Source organism: Sturnira hondurensis, unplaced genomic scaffold, assembly GCF_014824575.4.
Source record: "Sturnira hondurensis isolate 20B ecotype Veracruz unplaced genomic scaffold, ASM1482457v3 Scaffold0021143, whole genome shotgun sequence".
In the NCBI taxonomy this organism is placed as follows: domain Eukaryota; kingdom Metazoa; phylum Chordata; class Mammalia; order Chiroptera; family Phyllostomidae; genus Sturnira; species Sturnira hondurensis.
Genome location: NW_028093774.1, coordinates 2,092,828 through 2,113,304, shown reverse-complemented (window position 1 = coordinate 2,113,304; position 20,477 = coordinate 2,092,828). Strand labels below are relative to the sequence as shown.

Genomic DNA, 20,477 nt, shown 5'->3' with positions numbered 1-20,477 from the left:
CTTGGGTTTGTTTCCCCTTTGTCTCTGGTTCAGCTTCCGTTTCCTGTTTGGTTTTAAGTAAAGTCTAAAAAGCAAGTTGCTGCCTCCTGAGGGTCTGTGGTCCTCGGATCAGCGTGCCTGGTGCAAGTACAGGACTCATCACTCCGGGTTCCCTGTGCTAAATAAAGCCCTTCAGCCATGGCCATGCTGTGAGTACTGGGACCAAAAAGGGGACAGAGGGATGTCAAGAGGAAACCTAGAATCATGACAGTATAGAGCCAAAGGGGCCATAGAAATCACCCAGGTCCCCTGCTGTACAGCAGGGAGGTCAGGGACCACAGCAGAGGGCAAAGGACCCGCCCAAGCTCCCGCAGGAGGATACTGACAGCCCGCTCACTCTGCACCTGCCAGTCTGTCTATTACCCAGGCCCATGTCTCTTGCTGCTTATGACCTTCACTGGCTTCTGTGTTGAAAGCACTCTGAAGTCAAAGGTCTGCCTCAGACTGTACGGACGGCTCTGATCTAGCTAAGGGGGTCGTGGTTTGGCTCATGTGCTATGGGTGGGTCCTGGCTCTTCTCTCCTGAACAGCCTGCAGACGTTCAGGTGGTTTTATCTGAATACTGAGCAAATAGGGAGGAGCTGAGGTTCCTTTTATAATGGAAGCTCCGTGGACTGGGATAACAGAGTCCTCATGCCAGCCTGAGAGACTGGGACTGACTGGGCCATCGGTGACTGGGATTGGTGCTGTTTAGCATGCGAAAGTAGCAGCTGGTCCAAGTCCATCTGCACGTCTAGAGGTGCATGGTCTTCCCAAAGGTGAGGTCACGTTTGACCTGACCTTCCCCTGCCCTATGACTGTGAAAGATGGTGGTGATAGGACAGAGTTTTACCTTCTGGAATTTGGGGCACTTACTGGATTAGCTTACTATAGCTCTGTGTCTCAGCGTAAAGTTGTAATTTCTCACCTTACAAAGTACTTCATAGTGTCCAAAGGGCGGTTTTTTCCAGTTTTCCAATTTGGTTCTTTTAACCCTGTTGGGTAGGTGAGAAAGGTGTTACCATTCTGGTTTTGGGATGAGGAGGCCTAGCCTGTACCCTTGTTCCAGGTCACATGGCTGCTTGAGGAAGGACTGGAACTAGAGCCAACCAGAATGACCTCACCCAGGGTTTTGTCCAGGACACTGCAGAGCTCTCTAGAAGCACTGTGCAATGAGTTATTAAAATTGACAGGAAGTGGAACTTGCCCGATGCTCCTGGTCAGCCGAAGCGGGGCTCTGGAGGGGATTGGGGTGCAGAGCTCTCAGCCAGGCTATCGGATGGCTTCTTCAGCCCGAGTCTGACAGGGCCAGGGACGTATGCTGACCAGTTTTCTGTCATTTTAATAATTTGCCTTTAGCTTTAAAGAATCTGTGGGTGCAGCTGTGGAGAACAGAAAACTTCCCATTTCAAAGTCATGCTAACTTCCAGGGTGGGTAGGGACCAAGTCACTTTCGGTTGTGTCAGCTACTGACTGCAGAGAACAGGGTCAGAAGTCAATGGAGAGGAACCAGTCCAATTTGTATAAGGTCTTCTTAAGTTGTATTGTAGAAATCTGAGAGGTTTCCATCTTGAGAGAACCTCAGACATCATGTACAGTAGATTACCTAGGCTAGGCATCTCACCCTCTACTTGAACCAAAAGTACTCCTCAGTATTTCTCTGGGGGACCAAAGTTGCATTGTTCTTAGTGATGAGACTACCCAGCTAGTCCAGCTGTGAGGTACATAGGTCAGGAGATTGAGGCCCAGAGTGGGGCAAGACAGCTTTGTAAATGAATTACTGTAGTGGCCCCACCAATCCAAAGCCCTGGTTTTCTGTGCCCCTGCCCCACTCGGGACTGGCCGCACTCTCAGGCCCAGCAGCAAGGGGACCCCCACACAGCAGCTAGAGAAACTTGACACTTTTGTTTTTCTTCCTGAGGACAGAATGGCATGTGATGTCCATATCCTCAGTCACCTGGGTGCCTGTGCTGGGGACACAGAGGGCCTGCATGTGACAACGAGCCTCCTCAGACGCAGTCCAGGCCATGCGTCAGCCAGCCACCATTTTCTGAGCACTGTGTACGGGCACTAGGGTTCTAGCACACAGCACACAGCGCTGCCCAGTGTGTGCCCACGGATGTTGCTGCATTCACTCTGAAGGTGGCCAGCATTGCTTTCATTGTTCCCAATTCACAGAGGCAGAAACCACGGCAAGGAAGGAGGGAGTAAGTGGATGGGCAACAGCCTCGGGCGCTCTCCTGACCTCAGGGGCATTGCTCCTGTGCCCTCGCCCTCTGGGTCAGAGTGGGCCTCTGTTGAGCAGTGCGATGGGTAAGACAGAGCTCTCAGAAGTGGAGAACACAAGTCACAGGAGCCACATGGTACAGAGTAGTAAGTGTAGACAGGCAGAGTAACAAGACTTGAAAAGCTGGGGCTGTCAGGGAAACTTCAAGGAGGGGTTGGCATCTCAGGGAAACTCCGAAGGAGAGGGTGATTTTTAAAAGGAACCGAGTGGGCATCCCAGTCTGGCCCCCGGGGGCTGCTATAGGTGACAGGGATCCTGAGGTGAACAAGACAGGAGGTCTTGTCCTGAAAGAGTTGTGGGGGCAGATTGGAAGGGGGAACAGTCGAGCAACCAGAAATAGGAACAAACAAAATCAGCGTGGCAGAGAATGGCTGGGCCACTGCCTAGCCAGGGTTTATTGTGTTTTTAGAAGGCAGACTTAGCTTCAGCCTCTTGAAGAAGCTTGTCCCATTTTGCAGAGTTGAGGTTAGAATCAGTCCTCATGATCTCGGTTGTCTGCAGTCTCTGATCTCACACTGTTGATGCCAGGAGACACAGAGACCTCCCTTCTCTGGCCTCCGGTAGCACCCGTGTGTCTCCGTCAGTCGCCACCTCCCCTCGCTGTCTAGAGCTCTTCCAGGGCAGGACGCAGTGCTTCTGTCTGTCCCTGGGCCGAGTAACTGCTCTGCCCTCACCCAGATGTCTGTTGGATGCAGCGAAATCACCATGCAGATAAACAGAGAGGTTCATTGGGACTCAGCCAGGTCTCGTTCTCAGGCTGTTTATCACCCTCAGAGAGGAGCTGCCCCAGTCCTTGGCCCGGCCAGCTCTTCACAGCTGTCCCAAGGCTGTGTTGAAACCATTCCACTCCCACAAGTGGTCAAAGCCACAGACTCGGGGGCCGCAGTCATATACAGAAATTGGTAATGGCAGCCCTCATGTCCACATGGCCTATGGATGGCTCCCAAAGGATTGGAGGCCTTGAAGGAAAGTGTGGGAAGTGACATGAGATGAGTTCAATATGAGACTATCAGACTCTCCCAACAGTTGGCAGAGTGTTTTCTCCAGATGCCAGTAGACCTCCCAGAGAGGTGGGGACCAGCTGTCCAGGCATCTGGGACAGTGGCAGCCCAGCGGAGAAAGGGCACACGTCTTGATCGCATGTGATGCAGCAGTCCGATCCTCCCGTCCAACCCTCCCAACCAATTTGGATGGAAGAAAAGGGTCCGGGTTTACCACTGAATTTATTCTTCACTTACCAAGAGCCTTTCTTTCACTCTAACGCCCACGAAAACAGGGCAGAGGGGCCTAAAAGCTGCCGCCCGGGTTTCCGCACATTGCCGTGTGCAGATCTAACTCACTCACTGTCTTCACTGCTGTGCTGCAGCCGTTGTCAAAATGTGGTCAGGAGACCCCTACCCTGTCAGGGTCTGCGAGGCAAAGCTGTGTATCGCAGTACTGAGGCAGTGTTCGCCCTTTCCACTCTTGTCTCATGAGTGCCCCCTGGCACTTTCCAGAGGCTATATGGCATATGCTGACATTGTCACAATGGCAAATAATGAAATGTGTGCTTGTGTTACTAAAAATTCTCAGCTTTAATTTTGAATACGGTAAACATAGGCAGACGTCATGGACACACACAGGAGGTTTTGGCATCCTCGTTTTTAGGGCGTGCAGCGGTCCTCAGAGACGCTCTGCGAAGCACTGGTCTGAGTGTGCAGTGGTGTGCCTGCACTGCAAAAAGCATGCTCTTGGGGTCGGCTCCCACGGTGGGGGGTGGGGAGGGCTCTGGGGCCTGGGAAGAGGATGTGGGGCCTTCTGTCGAACTAAACCGCACTGTGAGGCAACATCGTGTGTCCCAGACAGAGTGGTGGCGTCAGAGGGGCCTTCTCACAGGCATGAAGCACTTCAGAGTTACCACCTAAGTTTAGAACATGGCATTAAACCTATCTCAAGCCTCTTGCCATGCACCCTGTGGGTGACTCACAGGTTGCTGAGGAGAAGTGTACTTCTCCATGGGGAGACCTGGTGATCAGCCCTTAACCCGCCTCACCTCTCCAAGGGCAGGCAGCTAGCACTAGGTGCTGCCTGACGGGATACGAAACAGTAAGTCCCCACTGTCACTGTGTCTCTTCTCCCTGTTTACTCTGAATTCATTGGGGGGGGGGGGGGGCGGGGATCCAGAGCACTGAAAGCCTGCAAGACGATTGGTTGAAACTCATTACACACAAAATTCAGTATCAATAACAAACAAAAAATGGCCCAACATTCCGGCTTTAAATAGAGTAAGTAGATAATAACCCAAATGTAATGTGTGAGTGGATCCTGGATCCACAAAATGCAAACATTCTAGGGGAGATTGGGTAAATTATCAATTTACTTAGTGCAATATTGGAATTTAAGCTACATATTAGAATGTCATTATGTTAAAGAATGTAGGCTAACACCTTAGGAGTGAAGTATAGTATCTGCAACTTACTTTCAGATGGTTCTGAATAAAGTGACATTAAAAGCGATGTCACGTGCAGTGACAAGTTCTCTATGAAATGATGCAGAAACCCCCTATTGCACAGGGGGAAGTAAGACCTGTAATGGGGGCCCTTCATGTATGAGCCTAGGGCATTGGGAGACCCACCCCTCTTCAGGCCTGTTTACTCCATGAAAAAAAATTACTTCCAAACAGTCCCCAGCTCTGACAAGGCCATGACTCCCAGCCTTGTTTGTCACTGGATTGGGACCTGGTGATGACACCCATGGTATAGGTCTTTACATTCCCTGGGACTGAGCCTTGAGGAGACGGGAGGCCCGGGGGGTGGCCGAGGGCACTGCGCTCGCCTCTCGAGCCTTTGCTGACACTGCTGACTCTGCTGGGAGTGGTCCCCTCCCTCGGGCAGGACACGGCCTGCCCTTTGCTGTACACACAGCACTGGGCACACACCTGCAGGCCCTGCCCTCGGCAGAGACGTCTTTTATTCAAGAGAAGGTTGGGTTTTGTAGAGTACCGGGCATGGGAATGTATTTGGTACGTAATTGGTACTCAGTAAATGGGATGTTGTCTTGGCTTATTTTTTAAACAAACGCAGGGAGAGAGAGAACAGGAGTGGCCAGATCTCAGGTGAGTCGTGGTCTCTCCTGACCCCAAAGCGTTCTTGAAAGCTGAGAAGTATGACACCTGGCAAAACTAGGCAAAGTCAAATACAAGTGTTTATTCAAAGACTCTGTTATTGTGGAGAGTCCCCTGGGTCACAGTTACTGGGACTACAGGGGTGAACAATATTTTTAAAACAAACAAACCCAAAAACTCTGGCTCGTGGAGGGAGAGAAAGCCAGCAGGCCTTCGACACACTGGCAAGTGCACTGATGGTGGGAGAGGTTAAGCAGCGCCTTGTCAGTGGGGGGTGGAAACCTGTCCCAGGAGGTGACAGACACGTGAGGAGAGGCTCCAGGGGGGTCCGTGCGCAGGGCAGGGCGGAGTCCCGGCACGAGAGATGCCCCTCCGTGGGGCGAACAGGACAGTGCAGCCCCGGCACGACAGCTCTGCGAATGGGCTCTGGAGATGCTTCAGACTGACTCCACCTGAAGTCTCGCCTCACGCAGATCTGCTGTGACTGAGGCAGCACTTCGCTCATTCATGGTGGCAGCCTGCGCACTAATCACGGTCAGTTAACTGCGCTCTGTGTCCTTCCGTCTTACTCGAGCTCCAGCGGACTTAAACACAGGTCAGGAAAGACCGTTCATCCCTCGTACCCAGCCGGGCGCTGCCTTCCCTGGGACCCCGTGGGCAGCAGATGACAGGCCCAGCAGAGCTCGGACTCTGACCCAGTGCTCCCTTCCCTTCCCCACACTCTCCCTGTAGCTGACAGTGTGTCTCCTATGCCTCTGGTCCCTGTCCCCTAGGGGAATGGTTGTCAGAAAGGAGCAAGAACCAAGAGCCAAGAGCCAACAGAAAAGTGTTGAAGGGGAGCTAAGAGGACAAGATTGAGGGCGAGCCTTGTCACCAAGAGTAGAATGGGTGAGAGGGCCTGAGCTCTGTGGCCTGGGACCTAGGGAGATGGCCTGACAGGCTGAGGGAGCTTGTGAGTGGAGGGGACACTGAGGGAGTGAGGCCTCCAGGGAAAGGAGGAGGAAGGCGGGGTCCCGGCCAATGGTGTCTCCCTGCCTGGGCGACAACTGGACAAGCCACTTAATGTGAAGTCGGGGAGAGGTAGCCACTACCTCACAATGGTGGTTCTGAGCAAAGGGGAGGACCCGGCCACTGCTCCCTGCTGCTCCCAGCATTGGTCCTGGAGGTCAGCTCGAGCTCACCGTGCACTGGGGCCCTGGACAGCTGTCCGGAGCCTGCGCCCTTGGTGCTGGCTGCTCCAACTCTAGCCTGCTTTTCTAGTCCACTTTCGTGGTTTGTATGTTGAAAGTAAACAAGTCAGGACTTCACAGACTGCATGGGAGTCTGGCTCTGTTTCACTTGGCTTTGAGAACATTTATTTATAGTCACTTCTCTCTGGCCTCCCACTGTTCCCTCTCTCACATACTTGCTCTCTCGGCAGCCGCCAGGCCGTGCCTGTTAAGGTGGCAGTACATGCTCCACCCAGGAGGGTGCAGAAGGGGGTCTGATGATCAGGCCTGGGCCTGCCCTCAAGAAGCTCATGGTCTCAGGAAGAAGATAAGCTCTAAATAGCTACCACGAAGGCTGGGGAGTGACCAGAGGCACACAGGGCATTGGCATGGGGCCCAGGGCGGAGGCACACTCCAGTTAGGTGCACAGACAATGCCAACTGGGTACTGGGCACCTTCATGCTAATAAAACTTAAAATACCTAAGTTTTATTAGTATGTTTTACAAGTGAGAATTCCTCCCCGCTAACCCTGTATTTTTTCTACAATAGCACTATCACGTACCCTCTTTGTAACTGTTTTTCCTGCTAGATTGTAATGTCCTTAAGGGCAGAGATATGTCACCTTCATTCCCAGAGCCTAGCATACTGCTTTCCTCTTGATAGTTATCAAGTGAATGGCAATGAAGAGACGTGTTTTCTGAAGGCAGGGACACTTGACCTGGGCTCTGTGAGACAGTGAGATGCAAACCTATGGACGTAGGCAGGAGAGAGCATATTAGGCAAAGGAAACATCTTTGATTTGTTGAGTAACACCAGAAAGTCATTGTAATTGGCCCACAGTCAGGAGGATGCTTTTGCTAGCAGGCCCAGCCCTGGCACCTGGCGGATGGTTGGGCTATGTAGACAGACCACCCCTCCCTCCCTGACCTGCACCAGGCAGTATGGACAGTGTCAGTTCCAGGATGGCAAGGAGGGGTGTTCCCTGGGACCAGCAAAGAATCTGCCCTGTTGTTTCAAAACTCCAGAGATAAACAGGTAGGCAAGGAACTGTGGCCTGAGCCCTTGATCAGCCTGTCTTGGGGAAGTGGCTCTTATCCTTGTGGTGCTCATGCCCAGCAGAGGTACCTGAAGTAGACAGGTGTTGCAGTGTCCTGTGAAAGCCGTTGAGGTGCTAAGGCAGAGGATATGCTTACAGGGCTCAGAAGGCCATCAAACTCAGCCTGAGCTTCAAGGGAGGCTTTCTAAAGGAGGCGGTATGCATCTTCAGTCTTTAGGATGAGGAGGAATTACTGGCAGGCTAGGCTGGAAAAGCATCCCATGCAGAGGGAACAATGTGAGCTAGAGCTAAGAGGCCATAGAGAGTAGGGCCTGCTGGGGACCCGTGAGTGTTTTGCCCAGAGTCCGCCTGGGGTTGTGGGTCAGCTATGAACAGGTAAGGGAAGACCAGATTGTGAAGGGTCACCCTTGCCTGCCAAGGAGCTGTAACAGTCATGACACCTCTTCCATGCTGTGGTGTGCCTGGTCTCACCCCAAGCCTTTTCATCTGCCCCACAACCCCATGAAGAAGATAAGGATAGAGAAGGAAAGATTAGATACAAATAAGGAAAATGAGGAGCAGAGAAGTGAACTGATTTGTCTGTGGTCATATAGCTAGTAAGTGGCAGTGAGAGGAAAGGTGCCGTCAAATTTGCATTGTCTAAAGGTCTTCTAGTGACGAAGGTCAAAGATGAGTTCTGAGATGTGAGACTTGAACCCAGTGGCAGGAAGACGAGCCAGAAACCGAGTGTGGAGGTCTGGGTGAGAAATAACAAGGGCTAGGACAGGGCAGCTAGGGTGAGAGAAGGGAGCTGACCGAGTGCTCCCTAGGGAGCAGCCATAGAGGGTAAGGCAGGGAGAGGTGGCTTCCTGGTGGCAGACTGGGGAGGCGGGGTAGGGAATGGGAGAGGGCACTTTCTGGTTCTGGCACGTTGAGTTGTGAGGTCTCTGGGGCACATCCAGGTGGCAGCTTCTCGCCATTGGAAGTGGGGTGCCACTGCTTAGGGGAAAAGGTCATGATCAGAGTCATCCCTGTGAGATTTGACAGTGTGTTTGGTGGTCATGTGACCTGCCCTGTGGCTGAAAGAGCCCATGGAAAGATTTGAAAGTTAGTGTTTCTCAAGTTTACTCCATGGACCATTTACATCAGAATCAGCGGGCATGTGTGTTAAAATACGGACCCAGGCCCAGGCCTCAGCTGAGACTGACTGAATTAGAGTCTCCCAAAGAGAGGCTGAGGGCTTGCACTTTAATGAACTGCTTACCTGATCCTCAAACAGTGCAGACAGTTTGAGAGCTGCGGGCAGAGGGCGCAAAGAGAAGGGAGACTAAGTAGCGCCCGTGGGGGGACACAAAGATGTAAGGTGGTTTCAAAGTGCGTTTTGGAGCAAAGACTCGTTGAGGACACGGTCAAATCCTACTTGAGAAAAAGCTTGTATGCTCACTCTTATAGATAATTTCCAGGGACCTTCTGAGCCTTTCCATGAACCCCAAGTTCAGGACCCCTCACGCAGTCAGTGAGCCAACCGAAACCTGTGAAGGAAACTGAAAAGGACTCACCAGCGAGAGAAATGGAGAACCAGCAGGGTAGTGAGGCTGGGAGTCCAGTAGGAGAGATTCACAAAAATGAGGAAATAGGCAGCAGTATTGGATTCAATAAGAGAGATGGAGTGATTTAAGAACCGAAAAGCACCCATTGGAATCAGGAAGTGGCAAGTCAGTGATCTGGTCTGGGGCTAAGTGTATATTAGGGACAGAAGCCAGGCGCCAGCGGGGACCTGGAGAGTAAGGAAGTGGAGGAAGCAAGTGTGCAGGCAGCCAGTGGGGGGAAGGGGCAGCTGGGGTCGGGAGTGGGGGGCAGCTCACACTCGGAGGGTATTTAGGAGGTGCTTAACCCTGTGGCAGTTGCGGTGGTGAGGGATCTCGGAGCTCCCAGCAGGGTGACACTCACCCTCATTAGCTGGGGACTACGCTGGTTTTGCCACTCAAGTTCCTACCTCCCAGGAAATCCCTCATCCCAGGCAGACCCGGGGGTCCCAGTCCTGCTGGAAGACAGGATCAGACAGAGTGGTGGGTTGTTCCATCTGGCGGGAGCCACAAGTCCAGGCATGGGGCAGAGTAGGATAAGGGCCAGTGCTGGGGAGAGACCATGAGGTGTCGATCCAGTAGGACACTGTGGCAAACACAAGGCCCGCGCGCCAAGTCTGGTCGTGCACCTTGTTTCTACCCGGTGGCAGTGCCGAGCTCCTTGCCCCTAGTTAAGGAGTAGTTACATTTATATCATCCTAAAATTATATTTGGCCCTTTGAAATCAACCACAAGGCTGATGTGGCCCCCAGTGAAAATGAGTTTGAAACACCTACAGTAGGAGATCCAGGCAACAAAGAATGTGGCTCCCAGGCTGGCCCTCCAGAGGAGCAGAGGAGGACGCATCCCCTGCACTTCCCCAAGCAGCCTGCCCACCTCTTTCCCGTGCCTGGACCAGGCGGAGCCGAGATGGCCCTCTGGAGGCAGCAGCTGCCTCACTTTGCACAGTAGGCCCGCCCTGAGAGTTGCGGTTTCCTGACTGTCTGATCCCAGGCCTTCTAAGGCAGAGAATGCTGATGGTAATCTGTAACAGATGCATTTGTTTGGCAGCTGCTCTCTGGGAGAATAAATGGAGTAGGGTTTTGAAAGGCATGTCCCCATGGGCACACAATCATAAACGTACTTCATAGTTATAGAGCCATTTCTTCAGCAACCAGTTGTTAGGGTCTACAATATACAAGGCCTGGGTTTACCAGGGAAAAACAAGAGTCCTGCCTTCCAGGAGCTCGAAGTCCAGTGGGGCAGACAGGTACACGTGCAGGTACTGAGAAGCAGGGCACACCGGTGAGTTCTTTGAGGAGAGAAGTGAGCGTGGGGCTGGAGGAGCCCCTGTCTTCCCTTACAGGCCTGGGGGCTGCACTTTTCGCAAGCCCAGCCCCCGTGCCTATTTTCCAGCAGCCTCTGTGATTAGCCCAGCTCCTCTCTGCCCGCTTTTGGCTCTACCCCCTTCTGCCCTGACTTACGAACCTGCACTCTGTTCTTCCAGTTTTTGTAGTAAGTGCCCGGAGAAGCCCCAAAAGGTATTTGCAGGGTGGAAGGGATTCCAAGATGACTGTACCCAGGAAAGAGTGTCTGTGTCAGCCTGTGACACATTCAGAGACTCCTTCCTGGTCATGCAGGGAGTTGGGGAGCCAGAGACCGACGCCAGTGGGGCCTGGCACCTGCCCTTTTCCAGAAGGGTTAAGCCAGGGGAGAGACACAGACTCACTTTCCACAGATGAGGAAACTGCTCAGCAGCTTGTTAGGCCCCTGGGAGTGGGGCAGGGTGGTAGTGGGGGGTGGGGAGTCCGTCGATGTGGCGGTTTCCCACCAGGAAAACATACCGAACAGAGTATTTTAACCAGTTTCCCCCACTTATTATCTGGTGGTTCTGGTCATATCATGAGAATCGGCTCTAGCTTTTCCCGGAAGACCCCGCGGCCCGGCCCGGTGGTCCTGTGAGCCAGGCGGGCAGGAGCGTTGGGGCCACGCCTGCACAGGTGCATGCGGTATGGGGCCTCCTGTGGGGAGAACTCAGGGAATAGACTTCCTAAGGTTAGTAAAGGAATTTTGTACATTCGTGTCTTTTAAAAATAGCTTAGTCATTCAAAAATAATATTTTTAAAAATAAAGTACTTGTGTATCGAACACAAATGACACATGATTCAGACAGATGAAGCCTCTGTAGCCCTTGGACGTGTGTGTGGCCTGGTTTGCGTCCCATCCCAGCGAGCGCGCCGAGGAGACAGCTGAGTGCCCAGAGCTGGACAGCAGTGTCGGAGCTGGACAACAGTCAAGATTTCATCAAAAGTAAAACAAAGCCCAAGGGGTAGTAAACAAGACGAGTCTGTAGGGTAAACCAGTGTTTTCCTGCGCTTAGGTTCTGTCGGTAGGCGTCAAATAAGCAGAGGCAGGCTAGCACGATTCACATGGGATAAAAAGAAAAACAAAACAGGTTTTTTGGTTAACCACAAGTTCGATTTGAACCTAAAGTGTTAAAAACAACAGCAGAAAAAGGAACCTGTGGCTGTAATAACAATAAGAATGGTTATTGGTGTTTGAGTACCTACTAGGGGCAAGCACCCCTAAAAGGTGTGTGGGGGTACAAGATGCCCCAGGTCACGTGCAGTTCTCCACACAGCACCTGGCCCTGCCTCCCCCCGTGGCTGCTGGCTCCGCCACCCCCAGGGTCCCACATCCCCTTCCTGAATTCGCCTGTGTTGACAGCTCTTCGTCTCTGGGCACTCAGCATTTTCTTCAGAAAGCCTCCCTGGCCCCCACCCCTCGGGCTGAGGGAGGTGTGTAGTCATCTGCCTCATTTCCGAGCAGCTGTGAGCTCACTCAGGGCAGCCACTGACATCCTCATCTCCACATCCCTAAATGTTTTTCACTTACTGGCGTGTTATTCACACTGATATGCAATGACCATATCCAGTCGTAGGACCTGGACACTAAGAACGTCACAAATCGGGACTCACTAGAGGAGAGTGATGGAGGACAGGAAGAAGGACTGAGTAGGGAGCATCTCAGACCACAGCACACAGGCTAGTGAGGAGGCTGAGCCAGGGTTTCCCCATCGAAGAATCCTGTGTCGGGCAAGAGTGGCCGGCCCTGGTGACCCTGCCCTGTCCAGTCATTGGCAAAGAGCGATCTGGAGAAGGCTAGCCTCTATGCAGATGTGGTGGCCATCCAGAGACATGGCAGCTGGGACCATAAGTCACCTCTGCTCCCGAACAGGCTCTTACAGATCTGAAAGGCCCACTTCGGTGGCCACCACCTGGAGATTCAAGAGAGCAATGCCCTATCACACAGCACCTTGCTGGGCTTCTCTGGTCACAGGCCAGCAAGGGCTAGAGCTGGGGTTTCAGCTCAGAGGCCTCTGACTTTAATCCCAGGCTGTATCGCAGGCCCTTTCCCAGCCCAGGACAGTGTCTGGAGCACACGCCTGCTTGCCCAGCATCACTTAGAAGCTAAGTGTATCAGTGGCAGTAAGTGACACAGCTTAGCCCAGAGCTTGATCTCTGGTCAGTTTGTATTGGAATGAAACTATGATTTCAACCAAGGTCCGTTTGATTCTGGGTGCAGTTTAATTTCTACCAGACTTCATGAGGACAGGGCCCAAAAGACTTTTAGCAAGGAGAGGGGCAACTCTCCTAAGCATATTCTCTTAAAAGACTTAAAAGACGTGGCTTCAGCCTCCAAAAGGCAGAGAAAGCCAAGTGTTGATTCCCATTTTCCTCCCTGCCAGTAGTAATAGTACAGCTCTCTTCTGAGAAGACCCACGTCTCTTTTGCTCGTCACCAATTTCCCCTTAAATACATAGTGAACTATGGGGGAAAAGTGCAGCACAATTGCACCCCCCAAAAGCCATTGCGATTTACTTCTGATACATCTGTCCACAGACAGAGCCCTCAGCACAAGGCTTGGACACCTGATGACAAGTGTACCCCAGACTCTGAAAGCCCAGAGCAGAGCTGGGGGTCAGTGGCAAGTCTGAGGCCCAGCGTAGGCTCCCCGGTGGGGGTGGTCCCCAGCACTGGCACGTGAAGTCACTGCCGGACAACAGCAGAATGTGCGGCGGGATTAGTGGGAAGTGAAGTGAGGGAAGACGTGTAGAAAGGCTCATATGTACACTGGCCACTGAGTTATGGTTGATGGTGATTTGTATACTGGACCCCTCACCATCCAAGCCTCTGGGGAGCAGAGCTGGTCCCCAGGGGCTCAGCCTCTGGGACACGTAGGCACTGACTGTCAGCCAAGTTGAGGTTTCCAAGTCATGGAGGGCCCATCTCCTAAAAGCTACTGATTTGCCACCCAGTACCCAGTGGGGCTGGGGAATAGGGTCTTTTTAGAGTATTTTGCCTCCCTGCCTTAAATATGGTAAGGTGAGCATAATGTGACTTTTCTGACAGCCTAGTCTATTGTTATGACATTGCATTTCGGGACATGCAATTAATTGGAACCTTTGTTTCTAATTCGGATTGCTGTGTTTGTGTATCCTCGCTTTCTGATGGCAGTCACTGCTTGCTGTTGTCAGCATGGCTGCCTCTGACAACCACGTCTTACCGTTGTAATTGGCGAGTGCAGACGTGCTGGAGACTGAGACAGTCAGCATTCAGGACAGCGGGGCTTCTGTGTAAGTGAAGAGGCTGGTGGGCTCCTTCGCTGCTCTTCGTGGTGACTGTTTCCTCTCTCCAGGGGCTTCTTTTGCTTCTTCCCTGGTTTTCTGTCCTACTCTGAGCAGATGAAGTAGGTTTCTAGTAAATGTCTTCAGCAAAGTAGGGAGCAGCCACCTATTTATTTGATTTGTATGGCTCTGTTCTTCAGAACACCTGATATTTTATTGTCTGTGTAGCTCGTATGAGGGTACCCTCTCAGCATATCATAAATTGAGCGTTTTGTAGGATATTGTGAAGAATATTGTCTATGTCATGTGCCCTAGAATCATACAGAACTGGTTGGAAATCCCGAATTTAATTGCTGAATACCTATAGGAATTTGTATAAATTGTTCCAAGTCTCTAAGCCACCATCCCCACCTACAAAACAGGGAGATAGGGGTTACTTCCTCAGTTGTGAGGCTTCAGCGCTTTAACACACTGCCTTATTTAACGCAGCGCCCACAGTGTGGAAGACAGTTGGCCAGTTGTAATTGTAATTCCTTTCACAGTCAAGCACCTTTTCCCCCCAAAGGAAAGCTGTATTTCCCAAGCCATCAAAAATTTTGGCACAAAGGCCCTGGGTGGTGTGGCTCAGCAGATTGAGCACCGGCCTGCAAACCAAAGGGTTGCTGGTTCAATTCCCAGTCAGGGCACATGCCTGGGTCATGGGCCAGGTCCCCAGTAGGGGGCGCTCAAGAGGCAACCATGCATTGATGTTTCTCTCCCTCTCTTCTCCTCCCTTCCCCTCTGTCTTAAAAAAAATGTTTTTGGCCACAGAAAACTCTACTGCCCATGGTCTTCGCAGAGTGAAAACTCATCACCTCACAGCAGCCCTTCCATAGACCATTGGGAGCTCTGGCAGTTGGGAAGTTTCTTTGCGTCAGAGAGCAGTTGGCCTCTGATTTCAGGAAAGGGCAAAGCCGGCTGCCAGCGCTCGTGCCTGTTGCTGACACCCGAGTTTTCTCTTGCTCTGCAGCGAACAGAGTATCTGTCAAGCCCGGGCTTCCGTGATGGTCTACGATGACACCAGCAAGAAATGGGGGCCAATCAAACCTGGCCAGCAGGGGTTCAGCCGGGTCAACATCTACCACAACACTGCCAGCAGCACCTTCCGAGTCGTCGGAGTCAAGCTGCAGGATCAGCAGGTGAGTGCCAGTGTCACGGATGGTACCCTTGAGCTTGCGCCCCATACACACGTGCACAGACACACACGGATGTGTAGTGAAAAGAGGTAAAAATAATAATAAAGAGGTAGTAACGATAATAAGGTCGAGATTCAAAGTCAGAAGGTCTGGGTTCAAATTCTGACGCCAACCCTGGCGCATCATCCCTATATCCCAAGGTCGCAGGTTTGATCCCCAGTCAGGGCACATGCAAGAATCAGCCAAATAAATGCATAAATAAGTGGGACAACAAAATGATCTCTGTATCTCTTTCTAATCAATAAATTTTAAAAGGTTTTTATTTGCTTCTAATTTAATTTAAATCACATTGTTTATTTTTTATTTAATCTTTATTATATGTTTTTCCATTACCATCTAGTCTCCAAAGAAAAGCTTTTTTAATTCTGACGCCATGTTTTCATCCAGCACGGTGTAAGACCTTGAGCAGCTGTCTTTTCTGAACATCATTTTCAAACACAGACAGCAATCCACACTCCGCATACCTCCCTGAGTTACTGTCATGCTAGAATAAATAGGTGTGAGACAAGTTTGAAAGAACATATTGTACAAATATGATATTTTGTTTTATGCCTACATATCCATAAGCAACATAACAATGAAGATTTTGGGTTTATCAACCCCCTCAGTGTTACTTTGGAAGGAATATCAGGATGGTTTGAAGGATCCAGGAGCATTTCTCTCGCTGATAGTGTGTCCTGGACAAATGAGATGAGACAGCTTGTGAGCACGGCTGGTGAGCACCTCCGCTCAGACGGGTCGAGAGCACCTGTGTTGGGGATAGTCGTGTGCACGTGACTAAGACAAAGTAGTCTGGTGTGATGTGGACCAAAATAGCAATGTGGAGAAAGGGTTTGTGTGGCCTGACCGCAGCAACCTGGTTCGTACTTTACGGTTCCCCCTCCAGTTCTCTTCATGGAGATTGACAAGGACGTTTTAGCAGTGAAATCAGCAGATCCGTAGTTCCAGCGTTGGTGGAGAGCCCTACCTGAACAAGCTCCTCTGGCGCCCTTTGTCGGCCGGGCCGTGGCTGAGTTGAGTGGCAGGTTAGCTGCTCTTTGCGAGAGTCCACATGTTAGCGGTTAGAAAAGAGAACAGAAACTGAAGACTCTATTTTTAGTGGGTTGCTAGTTGAATGTGTTTCTGCTTTGGCCAAATTAAGTTTCAGATTCTTGTGGCTAAAAGAGACATCCCCACTTCAGGGCCCCTGATTAAAGGTAGTCTGTCTAACCTGGAACTCTTGGTGCCGTTCAGAGGCATCTTTTTCCCTTGTTGATGAGCCTTACTGACAGGAAGGTTTCTCTAAAAACCTTCCAGATGCTCTTTCCTGTTCTTCCAATTCATTGGTTCTAGCTCTGCCTTTTTGAGGCACTCAGCACCATACACTTGAGGGATGTATAGCACCCTTAGTCCCAATTATGGTGACAACCAAAACACCTTACACATTTGTATCACACCCATGGGTGGGGGCTGGCGCGGCATACCACCCTGGGACCCCATGCCTTTGACATAGGTCCATTACCTAGTGCAGTTCCTGAATCATAGTGGGTGCTCCCTGCATGCTTGCTTCTGTTATGACCAGTTTTCTATTCCCTTCATGCCTCTTGGTGGCCCTCCAGGGGCACTGGGAAGATCGCACAGTGTACTGGAAAAGGCACAAGACTGGGAAACAGGGTTCCTGGGAACCAGCGTGCGTCCTGTTCTCAGGAGCCTCCTGCAGAGGAAAGCACATGTGGGGGCTCATTGGGGAAGGGAACTTTCCCCACGAGGGGAGGCTCGGGCAGGAGTCTTCCGTGCTCTCCTGGACAAAGCCAGAGAGGCTGTGTCAACCCTAACTCGAAGCCCTGGAGTCTGACAGAGGAGGTACTAATGCTGCCTTCCACTGGAATCGCACGTTCAAGACAGGCTCTCCAGGTGTGGTTGAGCCTCTCCCCAAATGGATGGGGCGTGGTTGCCAGGGACGTAAGAGAGATTCTTAGTAAACCAAGGCGTTAGTGAAAGTGGCAGGAAACCTAGTTCATAATAACTTTTATGGACCTCAGGAGAAAAGGTCTATTTCACAGTCAGTATGGGTTACAAGGTCAGACATTTGGGGGGAGACAGAGATTCCTGGTTTTATAGCCAAATAGGGATATCTTCCATCCTTAATCTCTTTATATTGTATGGAGTACTTTTCATGTCTGAGTAATCCCGTGGGGATAATGGTGCAAGAATTATCACCAAGTTGTAGTAACTGTAGTTATTTTTAGTTATTTTACTTAGTTATTTTTATTTAATTATGATTACTTTTAATGCTTATTTTCCCTTTAACCTTTATGTTCTGATTCTGTCTGTCTGCCGCCTTACTCAAAGTTTTGTTCACTTTTGTCCTTTTGCTTCAGGTGGAAGAGCTACTTTGAGCACTTCTCGTAATGCAGGTCTTGTGGTGGTGAACGCCCTCAGCTTCCGTTTGTCTGGGAAAGTCTTTGTTTCTCTTTTCCTCTGTGAAGGGTCACTGTGTTAGGTATAGCATTCCTGGCTAGTGGTTTCTCTCTGCCGATATTTTTAATATTTCACTCCACTCTCTCCAGTCCTATAGGATTTCTACTGAGAAATCTGATGACATGACAGGGTTTCCTTTGGGGGTTACTGTCCTTTTTCCCTGGCTGCCTGGAGAATTCTTTCTTTACCATTAACTTCTGACAATGTATAATGTGTCCTGGAGAAGGTCTTTTTGTGTTGAGGTAATTAGGTGTTCTGTTAGCATCTCATACTTAAATATCCAATCCTTCCCTAGCGTTGGGAAATTCCCCTCAAATACGCTTTGCATAGGCTCTGTCCCCATCTGCGTCTCTTCTCCCTCTGGGAAACCCCCATGCAATGCGGCTTTTCCTAATGGGGTCAGATCATTCTCATGAAGTTCTTTCATTTTTTAACTCCTAGTTCTCTCTCTATTCCACCTGAATCATTTCTAGATTTTTATCTTCGAGATCATGAATTTTCTCTTCCATCTGGTCTGCTCTGTTTCCAGTGCTCTCTAATGCATTCTTCATCTCATTTTTTGAGTTCTTCAGTTCCATAATTTCTGTTTGATTCTTTTTTTAATAGTTTTCATCTCTTCGGTAAAGTACTCCTTTTCATTCATTTTATTCCTAAACTCATTGAACTGCCTTTCTGAGTTTTCTTGTACCTCGTTGAGTTTCTTCATTACTGCAATCTTGAGTTCTCTGTCATTTACAGAGACTTGTTATTTTCTGTACGTTTGAGATAGTGTACTCTTCTTGTTTAGATACCATTTTAATCTGAACAATTCAGTAGATTATTAGAGGTCTTTCTTTTATTTTCCAATAGATGGTGCCATAGAGCAAATTTTTACTTTCTCTTACCCCACTACTTGCCTCCCAGGTCACTGTGGGGGAGTGTTGGTATTGTGGAAATTGACTCCTGGGTGACCAAGGTGGTGAGTGCCCCCCCCCCCCGTGCCCAGGTTGCCTTAGTCTTGGGGCACCACCATCATGGCGGGTGTGGGGAGCCAGGTTCTTGAGCAACAGCACTGACTCCTATTCCTAACATGCCGATGGCCCCAGGAACCACTGTGCCGTTGGGTGCATCTCTGCTGCGGCTCCTGGGTCGGGGAGAGGGAGCTGGCCTCTGGGGCACCAGCGTTGCTTCTGCCCCTCTTACCTTCCGTCGGGCATAGCATGGGGGCTGCACCCCGAGTTCTCCCCTGCCCCTCCTCTTCCTTCTGTCCCACATCCCCGGCATGTTCCCATATGTCCACTGATGCGTGGATCCCTCAGGTATGTTTGTGTGTCGAGCAGATGAACCTTCGTTGGATTATAAATGTCCAGCTTGTAAATTAAGGCGAGATAACAAAGAGTTCTTCTCACTCCGCCATGATACTGATGTCAGCAGGGAGTGTAAATGGATAGAGCCTCTCCGAAAAATGATTGGACAGACCTTACCAAAACTCAGTGCACTCCTGCGTCCACTGAAAGCCATGTACAAAAACATTCACACTTTTAGTCATAATGGCCAACACCTGGAAACTACACAAATACCTGTTGACAGGAGAATGGATTGGTTGTTTGCAGTAAGTCGAAAGATGGAATGTTATGTAACTAGCAATCTAAACTAATTAAATACTTATAAATGCAATGACATGGACGAATCGCATAGACATTATGTTGATGAAAGGAACAGGAGTGAGTGCCATAAGAATCCATTTCCGTGGAGCGCAGGAATAGGCAGGATCTGCCTTTTGACCCAGTGATCCCACTTCTGGGAGTGTGTCCAAAGGAGACCAAAACATGGATTGGAAAGAACATGAGCACCCCTGTGTTCATTGCAGCATTATTTATAATTGCCAAGATACAGAAGCAGCCCAAGTGTCCATCAGTAGATGAATGGATAAAACAACTATGGGATATTTGCATAATGGAATACTACTCAGCCATAAAAAAGAAGAAACGTTTACCCTTTGCAACGGCATGGATGGACCTAGAGAACATGATGCTAAGTGAAATAAGCCAGTCAGAGAGAGACAAATACCATATGATTTCACTCATATGTAGAATCTAAAGAACAAACTAAACTAAGAAGCAAAATAGAGACAGACCCATAGAGAGCAGGATGACAGCTAAGGGCTGGAGGGTAAGGGGTGGAAGGATTGAGCAAAAAGGAAAAAGACTCATGGACATGGACAACAGTGTGGTAATTGTGGGGGGGGTGGGTATAAGGGGACTAAATGGTAATGGAGGAAAAAAAAATTTAAACTAAAAATATATAGGCAAAAGTAACTGATGGTGATGATAGTCAGAAACACGGTCATCTCTGGGGAGGCATGTTGGGAGAGAGGCATTTAATGAAGCTGACCTACTCCCCCAGGTGGACTTGCATTAATGCACATGTTCTAAGCAGAGTAAACAAAGGATTGGAACCAATAAGTAGATAGAGATTTTAACTGTCAGCCTGTTTTGTTCACTGGATTCCCCTGCCCCCCTCTCTCTTCACTGTAGGATAACCCAGACCCACCTTCCACATGGGTAGGGCATGGAAAAAAGGCCGTTCCGGATAGTATCCGTATTGCTGTCCTCTGGTCTTACCTCCCCCGACAGCACAGCAGCATGCGCAGTAAAGGAGAGCAGTCATCAGAATTACCATCACAGGCTCCTTCCAGCCCGCTAGCAGGGTGTCTTGGCCACATCCCTTTGCATGACCAAGGGGCACAGTGGACAGAGTTATCTGCAACTTCAGATCACAAACCCTGGAGCTGCAAAGCCAGGGAGCTCTGAGAAAGCATCTGGCACCTCTTCTGAAGCAAAGCTCTTGCCATGGAGTCACAGAGAGCCCACCATCCAGACTCCATTTGCGGGCTTCCATCATGGGGACTTCCTGTTTCTCACTGACAGTCCCTCACAGCCGGCTGTGAGCCAGCCG

General features: G+C 50.3%; 1 protein-coding gene across 6 annotated transcripts in view; it reads left to right on the top strand.

Annotated features, from left to right (window-relative positions):
- The window catches only part of EVL (Enah/Vasp-like), a 120,145-nt gene that overhangs the window by 61,356 nt on the left and 38,312 nt on the right, over window positions 1–20,477 (top strand). For 3 of the 6 annotated variants that reach the window (XM_037031722.1, XM_037031725.1, XM_037031719.1), the window contains exon 2: window positions 14,855–15,023. In XM_037031722.1, coding sequence (XP_036887617.1) covers window positions 14,855–15,023 — 169 coding nt within the window. Of the gene's footprint in view, window positions 1–49; window positions 189–4,273; window positions 4,391–10,136; window positions 10,259–14,854; window positions 15,024–20,477 lie in introns of those variants that run through there. The other 3 variants (XM_037031720.1, XM_037031723.1, XM_037031724.1) reach the window with 3 other exon arrangements.